The sequence below is a fragment of the Varanus komodoensis genome, unplaced genomic scaffold (assembly GCF_004798865.1).
Source record: "Varanus komodoensis strain SLA01 unplaced genomic scaffold, ASM479886v1 scaffold34_1, whole genome shotgun sequence".
NCBI classification, from domain to species: Eukaryota; Metazoa; Chordata; class Lepidosauria; order Squamata; family Varanidae; genus Varanus; species Varanus komodoensis.
Window position 1 is genome coordinate 5402440 of NW_025335854.1, and position 11306 is coordinate 5413745.

At 42.3% G+C, this 11306-nt stretch overlaps 1 protein-coding gene across 1 annotated transcript; it reads left to right on the plus strand.

Annotated features, from left to right (window-relative positions):
• Positions 1-819: 819 nt before the first annotated feature.
• On the plus strand, positions 820-9947 carry APOBEC4 (apolipoprotein B mRNA editing enzyme catalytic polypeptide like 4). The gene is made up of 2 exons (XM_044439276.1): positions 820-839; positions 8729-9947. The coding sequence occupies exons 1-2, from the start codon at positions 820-822 to the stop codon at positions 9801-9803; spliced, it is 1095 nt and encodes a 364-aa protein (XP_044295211.1). The 3' UTR covers positions 9804-9947.
• Positions 9948-11306: the final 1359 nt, after the last annotated feature.

The following is an 11306-nucleotide window of genomic DNA, read 5'->3' on the forward strand; positions in this document are numbered from 1 at the left end:
TCCTCCTACTCTGTACCGGAAAAACATGAGCTTCCACATTGATTCCCATAGAACTGCACCCTTAATCACATGGCCATCTCCCTACCTGGTAGCAGAGAACTCTATGAACTGTGTTGTGTCTTGGATTTTATATCGCTTGTTGGAGTTCTTTTCTGGCTGCCTTAAATGGTACCGTGGAAAGCTGATCTGGCTGTCGTCAACATACCGATGATAACCAACTCCAATTCCCTAAATGATCTCTCCTGGAACTTTCGCATAAATGTTAAACAGCACATGCTACTGGTTTATCGTAATTTGAAATGTTGGTGATAAGCATTTATTTATATCATTACCTTTTGAATTACTGTGTTTTTGGTAAAGTGTTTCATAGTTCATTTTCCCATTCTTGTTGTTAATGTTATTATGTTGATGAGGATGCAGATAGCACATAGACTAAGAGGTTATTCACCTGTTTTATGTTTTCCTGTTATTGTGAGATGCTCCAAGTTCAACTTTGTTGCTGGAAAAACAGCATACAAAGATTTAAAAAACAGAAAACTCAAAACTATGGATGGTCTCCCAACACCAGCAACAATATAAAGAACACGACTGCAAACTCTTCCACACATACTAAGAGCAAAGAGCTTTGTGCCGGACAATTTATGATCCCTTATTGTTCCAAGAACAAATGTATTACATTTGACCTTAAAGTAGGACACTGTCAAATCATGCAACAATTTACCAGTCATTCCAACAATAACATATTGCATTGTTCTACAAACTGTACTGTACATAATAGGTATGAAGGAGCCCGGTAAAAACCTTGTAGCTTCATTTCAGATGAATTATAAAACGACTGAGTACAAGACTTCCTGGTACTGTAAGTTAAATTATAGAAAACCCCAAAACATCTTGCCTTAAGTAATAGTGACTACTCATGTACACTGTCAGTTGGCAATACAGAGAAAAAGAAAGGCTGCAAATTGTGTGCAGGATGGAAATGGGCCAGCAGTTCTTCAGCTGTGGTCCAGGGACCACCATGATGAGAACAACAAAAGAAAATGCTGACATGCTGGAAGATTCTTTACATTTTCCGCCACAGGCTACAATGGTTATGTCCCTCCCTCTGCCAGTGAATTACAATTCTTCTGCACAGGTCAAAAGACACTAATACAAAACATTTCCAGTGGGGTAGCCTTGTTGGTTACAACAAAAACCAGAAAGACTGTGGCCCACAAAAGCTTATGCCATAATAACTTTGTTAGTTTACAGCAGAGACGGCGAACCCTTTTCTCCATTGAGCACTGGATTCCTTCACAAGGAATCTGCTTTGGGCCACTGTGGGTGGGCCTGGAGCTCGCAGGATGCAAGGCCGGAGGCAGAAGTGAAAAAGTCACCCATTTCCTCTACTGTCCCTCCTTTTTCCTCTCTCTTAACCATTGCAGTGGGTCCTTCTATGGAGTGGTTGAGAGCACACGAGCAGGACTCAGGTGCTGTGGGCTCTAGTCCCCACTCAGCCATGGAGCCAACTGGGGAACAGCCACAGACAGTCATAGGCTACTCGTCTTTGGTGGTAAAACGGACAGACGTTTCCCTGATGTTCAGTAGCTGCACCTTTTAACATGCTAACTACTCTCATATCTCTGTTGCCAAGACTGACAAAAAGAAGTTTGAATCAGCATCTTTACATAAAAACCAAGGGACGATTTCACTGATGATGATGAGAGATGTGATAGGATTCTACTTCCCTTCTCCCTGCTCTACCAGAGCTGCCAGTCAGAGGTGACTAAATGATCGGGGGCTGTAAGGCATGGCAGCAGCAAGTCTGTAGCCTGTTTCAAGCAGTTGTCTGCATGGGGAAAGTAAGCCAACCAACAAGACCATCCCTTTTTCATATAAAGCGGCCAGGGCACAAGGAGCACGTAAGTGAACTGGGGAGCTGTCTGAGAGTGCCAATAGCAGTGCTACTTCACATGAGAGAGTTTCTGCTCTGCCGGACTATTGGTCTCAGGCAAATACTTGCCTTTAGTTCTCAGCACCTGACAGTCGGAGGAAAGAACGTGTGTAAAATCCAAAAGGCACAAGAGAAAACTCAAACCGAGAAGAATGGAGGCCACCGCAAGTTGGAAGCCAAACCCAAATTCTTCACATGAAACTAGGCAAGACAAGCAGACAAAGAAACATATCATACGTTCCTTTGTTTGGTTGCATATGGTTAAATAGTCATATTAGACAGAAACATGATGCCTTGGATTATTTGAAAAGCATGTGACACTCCTGGACTTTGAACCGTTAATTACCAGATGAAACCATGAATAAATCCTCTGAAGCACAGAACACTACAATATTTCAATACTTAAGATTTAAGAATGCAAAGAGGCCTTTCCTGTGTGGATACTATTAGTAGCAGAAATAATGCCAGATTTTCCCTCATCTGTGCTGTATGTGTGGTTATGGACTACTAACACAGGCCGTGAGCTCTGCTTTCTCACTTTAAGTCTCCAGAATTATACTTATCCTGAACTTTCACCTTGTTCTGCATAAAGACTTAATCTAATTACATTCTTTCACTGTTAAAGAGATCTTCCTAAATCACATTATTCCACTACAACCAATCTGTTATGCACTGCACTGTGATGAAGGCAGAAGAACCAATTTTTATGCTATTTGTTTATGCATGAGTATTTATAAAGTATTCACAGATTTTAAGTCGGCATGTTCAAATCAGAGATGCCATCCAATGCCCATCTTAGCTTCCTCATCAGAATTTCCCACCAACCTTGAAATCACCTGGTCCTCAGCAATAGCCTGGGCCACTGGCTCTGGCATTTCAGCTGTGAATTCGAACCTTTCCTCCTCCATCACCACCTTGAATCAGAATCCAAGGCAGCAGCCTTTAAGGGCTGAATTATAGGAGAAGTACAGTGGTACCTCAGCTCACAAACACCTCAGTTCACGGCCATATTGGGTCACGAACAAAAATATCATTAAAATTTTGACTTGGGTCACAAACGCTGCATTGGGTGGTGACCATGATTGCGGCGGTCTCCCCCGCCTCCCCGAGTGGGGAGATGACCGCAATCGCAGTAGCACTCATGCAGGGAAGACAGGCATGATTGCGGTTGTGCTTGGGTGGGGGTGGGGAGATGGCCGCGATCGTGCTGGGGGGAGATGGCCGAGATTGCACCCATCTTTCCTGCTCGAGCATGCCCATGATCTCGCCTGTCTTTCCCACAATCTCGGCCATCTCCCCCCACCAGCACGATCGCACCTGTCTCCCCCCCCCCCACAACGCATCCACGGTCATGCTGACAGGGGGGAGATGGCCACGATCTTTGTTGTTCTTTGTCATGTTCTTTCAAATTTTTCTTATTTAAAAAAAAAAAAAACTTACAGAATGGATGAACTTTATTTACATTGAACCTTATGGGGAAATTTGACTTGGCTCACAACCAATTTGGGTCACGACCAGAGTCCTGGAACGGATTAAGTTTGTGAGCCAAGGTACCCCTGTATTCCTATTCCTTGAACTGATTGCCCCTCTGACAGATTCTGTGGATGTTCTGAGCCCATGGAGACCAGGAGAAGAGATAACCTTTTGTCCTGGTGGACCCTTTCTTTACATGGGTTCCCCAGGAAATAGTTTCTGATTGGCTATCCACCAGTCAAATGAACCTTCTGTTATATCTAGGCTGTTCAATTGCTGACCAAGGACCCCTCCCTTCAGCCCAACTCTAGGGAAAAGAAAAATGGATTGATCTTCCCAAAGTCAGAAACAGAAAGTTTACCGAAACCGTTTTTAAAAAATCATGAAACACAAGCTTTTGCAATGTGTTTTGTAACACTGCAGTCTTTCGCATGGGAGTTCAGTTTAAAACAATGGAGTTAATAATAAAAAAGAGTTTATTTGGGGCATGGGGAGGAGTGAGAAATAAGCAGGGCACAAGAAAGGTGATAATCATGCACATGTGCAGAATTCCAAGTTAAATTTGAAAGTTAACCTAATTTATCTAGTCACATTACCTACCTGGGTTGAGCTTTGGATCCCAAAGCCTATGCTTAGTCCATTGCAGGGGATGCTCTGAGAGAAACAACCTGACTTCCAGTTAGGTAGCATATAGGAAAACTCTAGAAGGACTGAGGGGAAACTTTCTATGGGGATTTCTGCTCAGTAAAAGCCAGCCCCCTTTACAGAGACTGCTGGTTGGTCTCAGTCAATAACATACTTTTCTGATGTCAGTGGTTCCAGCCGGTACATCAGAAAATTACATGCATTTATTTTATTATTTTATTTTATTTTATTAAAACATTTTTATGCCGCCCCATTCGCTGAAGCCTCAGGGCGGCTCACAATAATTATAATATAAATTAAAAATATAAATATTAAATTAAAATACCACAATACAGTATAAAATAATTCTAAACTGGCTGGAACCAGTCAACTTGCTCAAGAAAGGTATTAAAATATTGTTTGCATTTTGGAGGGCAAAGAAGTGAGACAGAGCGAGGTAAAACTCGCACAACAGGATACCAAGTGGCTTAGTGTTCTAGGGGGCACTATGGGTGTCTATTAGAAGAAAGGCTTTGTTGCATGCGTACTTCCAACAAACCTGGAAGGCAGAATGAATGTCCTAATTCGACTATTCAAAATACTAACCCTTTCTATGAGATTTTACTCACTGGACACTCTGTGTATTAACCTTTTGAGCAGAAGTTGATGGAAAGGAATTCTTATCACAGATTATGGATGGTAATCTTTCAAGAAAAAGAGTTTGTCTATAACTACTGATCCTTCAATGAAATGAATTGCTACAGGGTATGACGACTTCATTGCAGCATGCAGAACAGAAAGATCCAACCCGGCCTCACCGAAATCACACAGACTGAAAGTGCACTTCAGAATACGTGCCAGATTTTTTTTTTTTACAATTGTAGTGGTACTTCAGCAAACGCATTATGGACTTTTGGATTTGAAAGTCATCACATAAGACCATTACTAATGCTTGTATAGTGTGCTGTGAATGAAAAACAGTATATAAAATCCTTGGATTATTGATGTTGATGTCTACTTGACCAAGATTATGGTCCTGCACAGAATCCTATAAGTTCATCAAACAGTTCAGTATTTAGTTGAGCTCCCTTTGTACAACTGAAACAAATGTTTGCTTGCAAAAACTGTTTCAAATAGAAAGCTGAAGTCCTCAAAATCCACTGAATGATCAATTGTGTTTCCTTGTGCTGAACACTTCACTTGCCAGCTTTCTTCCTTTGAATCATCCAGTTCCCTGCTCTGGGAATAGCATATGTGGCAAGCAAAAAAGCAAATTCTTCTGTTTGTATTCGTCGATTCATTTGGATTCTGCTCCCCTGCAGGCTTCATTCTTGAAAACTGGCAGGGGATTTGATTGGATGAAAATGCTGCATTCTGAGGGGCTGCAGCACAGGGCCCTCCTGCTGCCTTGCAAGGACGGAGCTGGCAGAGAAGCAAAGGGCTGGCACTGCAGCAGGCAGAGACAAAACTCCAGCCACATGTCCTTGATCTGAATGAAACTGAACAGCTCAGATGAGTTTGTTTTTAGCTCGCTATTCAGCAATTAATGTATCGCAGCCTCTCTAAGAGAAGGCAGTGGAAAATCTGTCCTATCAGGAAAAAAAGCCAAGTGACCATTTTAACAACATCAGACATAAGACCTTTTAAGATGCGAGTGAAGCGCTCCCATCATGACGTATAAAGCAAATCATTGTGTTGCTGCCGCCCTGTGGACGTTTTGGTTGCTGTTATACTAAAGCTTAATGTCCAACCATTTCAGCTCTGAAGGAACTATATGGCAGCCCCTTAGCTTCAAGCTACATTCAAAGCGCTGGTGCATGCGGACCTCTAAAGTTCTGCTTGTTTTGAAATCCAAATATCCGCAGGAGTGCCTCTTTCATTAACATCATCAGCAGGAGCCCTTCTTTGTACTGCCATCTATACATAAAGTACATCTACAAAAGAGAAAGTGCTTTCCATCGTAGACTATGGAATACCTGTCACGCAGACCATGTGCCTGGCACCAAGGTTGTTAAATCCTGCTTTGTTTGTCCAGCTAGTTTACCTTTTGATTTTTCATATGCATTTTTAGTTGGTAAAAGTAGTTTGTGTACCTCCCCATTTGTTGATGTTTTGGTTTTATGCCGACTATCTGCCCTGAAATCCTCTTTTAAACGGGGGTTTATAATTTCAATTAAGTAAGTAAGTTCTGGCTTCACTTACAGAATTATTGTTAGAATTCCAGCTGCTAATGTCAAGAATCTGTAGCACAGTCATACACAAGTTTACTCATAACCCGTTCCCATTTTCAGTGGGGCTTATTTATTTTTCGAGTTATATCCTGCCTTTTTCCTACAAAGGGCTCAAGGCAGCTTACATGATCTCTCCTCCTCCATCTTATCCCCACAACAACAACCCTGTGAGGTAGGTTGGGCTGAGAGTCTGTGACTGGCCCAGAGTCACCCAGTTGGCTCCATGGCTGAGCGGGGACCAGAACCCAGGTCGTCTGAGTCCCAGTCCCGTGCTCTTAACCATGACACCACACTGGCTCTTGAAGGTAACTAGATGTAAGGCTATACCCTAAATACTATATCAAGGTTCGCCGTCACCCACCACTTTGCTACCTTTGTTTTCATTTAAAATATCAATAAACATCTGTGTTAATTTTGTGAAAATGTTCTTCCCTGTGTGTTTGCCTACATTCATCCCTCTTTCCTTGCCATGGCTGTCTTCTGAGCTGTCATAAGTTAGACCATAAGCTGTTAAAGCAGGGACGTTCAGCCCGCTTTCTCTGCTGCGTAAAAGAACCATACCATACAGTTTTGTAATGGCAGAAAGTGGCACAAGAGCTAATCTGACTTGCCTTTCAAAATGAGAGCAAGCTGCCTGTTTACATCTGGGTTTCCTAGCACTGCAGCAATCCTAACAACCAAGCTCCTCTGCTGAGCCACTAAAATTACTTTACCTCAGCAGTACGTACATATCCAGTCCACAAGCAAACTTACTAGAAAAGAGTGAAGTGGGAAGAAAAAATAACTGATAAAAGAAAAGGGCTTGGAAGGGGGATTTGTCTACTATGACATTTACAACAGAATACAGCAAACAACTCAAGCAAGGCTGTGGCGTAGGCTAGCGCTTACTGCTGCTTTTCTGGTCTGGAGACATACTGACAGTAAGTATAACTCTGTTACTCCATCTTAAGAATATAACAGACTATGTTTATTTTCTGCAATGCTAAGAATATGTTATCTCATTTCTGGGAAGTCAGCCATTCTTCTATTGCATATTTTTTTGACATTTTGTGGCTAGATCTGTAGGAGTATAAGAGTTTCAATGCCAAACCTGATCCTAGCTGGGAAATGGGAAAGGGGGCAACCAGGAGACTCTATTAGGTGGAAATCCTATATACATATAGGTGGGAGTAAGTCCCATTGAGCTCAGTGAGGCTTACTTCTCAGTAGAGTTTTATAGTAATATTTTCCAACTGAGTGTCCCAGAGACATGCTGGGAGTTGTAGTCCAACACATCTAGGGGACATCAGTTTGGGGAAAGTTATCATATAGAATTTCACTGTTAATTGCTGTCCAGAAATTTCAAGGACATCCCACTTTGCCTGATATTGATCATGAAAATACGTATCTTTCTGAGTGAATTTTATTTGCCTCTCAGTTTCTCAACCCAGAAAGAGAGTGCCCTAACTATCAAATATTTGGGAAACACCTACTTATTACTTAACCAAAAGCTGGTACAATACAAGAATTCTGGGATCTGAAGTTCAATTCTTCCAAAACGAAGCAGAGATCACTCTCATTTTCCCAACCGAGAGAGCAAGTTTTTCTAATAAGAACAGAACAATAAAGTGCACCAGGAAGCATGCAGGGTGCCTTTGCTTCATGAAGGCGGTCTAGTGGTCTGAAGACTACTGGAAATGACACAAAAGCTGGTCTCCTGGATCGCATGTGGCTCCACAGCTATTTTACCACCATTGTTCTGGGATGGCGTCACAGGCCCATGGGTACTTTGGCCATTTCCCAGCTCATATGGCAACTGGGAAAACAATAAATACATTCTCACTGAATCCAGCTTACAAAATGGTGCCAACTACCCCACTGGTCTAGAGGTGGATGCCCCGTGAAAGCACAGTGTGCATGTGATGGAATTCATAAAAACATCATCTTCGCAGAACAGCACCACAGTGCGGCTACCACCTCCCATGTCCTGCTTTAGTGTACTACATGCCCAGTGATGGCTCAGATACACACTAGTGCAAGCAAGATCCACTCAGCTGCCATTTTAACCAGCCTCCAATTCTGGCAGCTGGTGCAAAGATTAAATTCTACTCAGGCCAGTAGAATTCTTATTGGGTGGACTGACACTGTTACATTAGGGTGTGTGTGTGTGTGTGTGTGTGTATTTATATATATATATTACATTATATTACATGAGGGGTGGCTCAGCTAACCTTAATCCCTAACTCATTCCAACCAAGGAAGCATGGGAATTTTGAAGAGGCTACGGTTCCTGGGCAAAAATTAATAATAATAATCCTTAGTATGGAAAGAAGCACAGTTCTTAAAGTTTCTGTGTAGAAGAACGCATGAGGACATCAAATCCAGTTTCAAACTGTTTTAATTTTGTATTGTTCAGTTTCAGCACTTCCCAGCAAGCCAGAAACTAACCAACTAGGAATTTCTGTTTCAGGATTGCCCAAGTGACAAGGGCAAGATTTTCCTATGCTATGGAGCTAGAAACTGAAACATTTTGCCAAGAATACCGCACAAATAAAGGTACAGTTGTTCAGCCATATTACTGGCTAGCAACGAACCAAAGATGTATTGACTGTCCTTATCACATACGGACAGGTGAAGAAGCAAGAGTCCCTCATGTAGAGTTTCATAAAGCTTTTGGATTTCCCTATGGGCCAGTGCACCACCAAAATAAACATCTTCTCTTTTATGAACTGAGGCACATATCAGGTAAACTAATTCAAAAGGGCCGTGCCACGAACTGCACAGAGTACAACATTCATCCGGAGTCAATGTTATTTGAACCGGGAGGTTATCTAGACTCAGTCATATGTAAATGTGAGAAAGCTGCATATATCAATCTTTATTCAAATTATTCCCCTTGCAATGAGGCAGAGCATGGCTGCATCAGCAAAATCTACAGCTTCTTGTTGAAGTATCGAGACATCACCCTCTGCATTTATTTCTCACAGCTGTATCACACAGATGAGAATTTCCCAGTGTCCATCTGGAACTGTGAAGCTTTGCACAGCCTCGCCAGCATGTGGCCCCAGGTAGCACTGAGCCCGCTGTGTGGTGGGCTTTGGCACTCGCTCCTGCACAATTTCGTGGCTACTACGCCATGGGCAAGTCCCTACCATCCAATTCTGCCTGCAAGAGCACTGGCTGACAGGCAAAATGCACAACAAATTAACAGCATAAGAAGAATGTCGCTTCCTTCTATGAAGACACCGCATCAGCCATTCTATGGAAACTCAGATGTTGCACAAAATCTGCAAAAGTCCTCCTTCGCATCACATTCTCAGTATCCAGCACATATGATGAATGCCAGGTTGCCCCCACTGAGAAAACCCCCTCCCCATTTGATACCACCCATTAATGTTATCCCCTCTTTTGGACAACAACTGTTACGCCCCAAACCCAGAAATATTGTCAGGCACTTAAAAATGCCAGATGAGTCATTAAGGAAAGCTCAACATTTGAAAATAATTCCAGAGGGAAGATCTGCTCACGTGGAAAGAATTATTGAGCAATTTCCAGAAAACTAAGTCTGCGGAGCATGAAGGCCACAGAAAGAAAACGGATTAAATCAGCTGGTCTAAAAATCGAACACATGGTTGCACAGTTCACTTGGCAGGAATGGCTACCTAGGAAATACACAATGAGCTGGAGAACTGGAGCTAATTTGCATGGAATACTCAAATTATGTACATTGTTTTTATATGTACTGTGGATAATGTGGCAGCACAGGGAACAGCAGCAGCCAGCAGCAGAAGGAAAAGTCCAGATCAGTCTTCGTCACTGTTGCTGCAGCCTTCAGTAAAAGAAGGGCAGCCCTCCTTTTTCAGTTAGGAGCATTAGGGCCTGGAGGGTGCAGGAGGGGTGTATTGCTTTATGATTCTTTCCTTTATAAAAGTGTTGTACAGATTTACTGTCACTGCACTATGTAGCCTTGATTCTTTTAACTCATCTTTGAGTATGTCAACAGAAAGCCAGGTTGTAAATTTAATAAAATGAATGAAGCCGTAGTGAAGTTGGCTGACAATGCACCTGCTGATATTCAGTCACCTCTAGAGAAATCATTTAGGTGTAATCCTAGTCAAGTACAGATGCAGGGTCAACAACTTGCGCTTCTTGAGCCAGCTAGGCTACCTGGGTGACACTAGCAATTGTAGGGATTTTTTCTGTCTGGGCATGCATGGGGTTGCACTGTTAAATTGAGTTCATTGGGAGCAGAATTAGGATTATTTTTGGCTTCCCTCACTTGAACGTAAACCTAAATTTCTTTTTGTTTTCACTCATTTTTTAGGATTTGAGCAGTTCAACATATATATATCCCTGAAGATGTGAAACAAACTTTCAAAAGCAGTCAATATACATGTGTCAGAGGTGTAATCTGCACATTAATAACTTCTTAACCAATGCACTGGACTCTAGTCCTCCTAAATTTATGCCATAATAAATCTGCTAGGCTCAAGACTGTCAGGGCACAATCCTATGCCTGTTTAGACAGGGGGGGAAATTGTACAACTCTAAGCATTCAGATGGAAATTGTAGAATATTTTTTCAGTCTAAACACGTATAGGTTACAGCTTGAGGGAGCAGTTGTCTGGCTTCTATGCAGCATCAGAGAGACTACAGGATAGGTCAGGTAGCTGAAGCTGGAGAACGCTCCAGATTCATAAGAGAGAATTAGAGATCTGACATCCCCCCACCTTGTGTGAAAACTGCTATAGTGCCTGAGTTCAGGAACTCTTGGAGAAAAGTAAAATGGAGTGGCTTTGGGGTGGGGGCAGGGTCAAAGATTTGAAGGGGTCAGGATATGAGTTAACCTGGGGCTCTGCCAGCCATCTTCTCTACCATTAAAAACTCCTGTAATAGACTTGACCAAAAAAACACATTGGGGGGGGGGGGAACCAATAAAAATAAAAAAATTAAAAATGCATGGCAGGACAAAGAGGCAGAAATTACCTCCAATGTTCTACCAGCCCTACAGTTTGATTACAAGCCGGCAAGTTCAGGGGCTTATAATAATCAAAAGCCACAGGACT

Coding starts and splice junctions, on each gene's coding strand:
- APOBEC4 (XM_044439276.1), top strand. CDS start 820: ATGAATTATAAAACGACTGA. Junction 840..8,728: donor ATGAATTATAAAACGACTGA/GTACAAGACTTC, acceptor CCAAGTGACAAG/GGCAAGATTTTCCTATGCTA.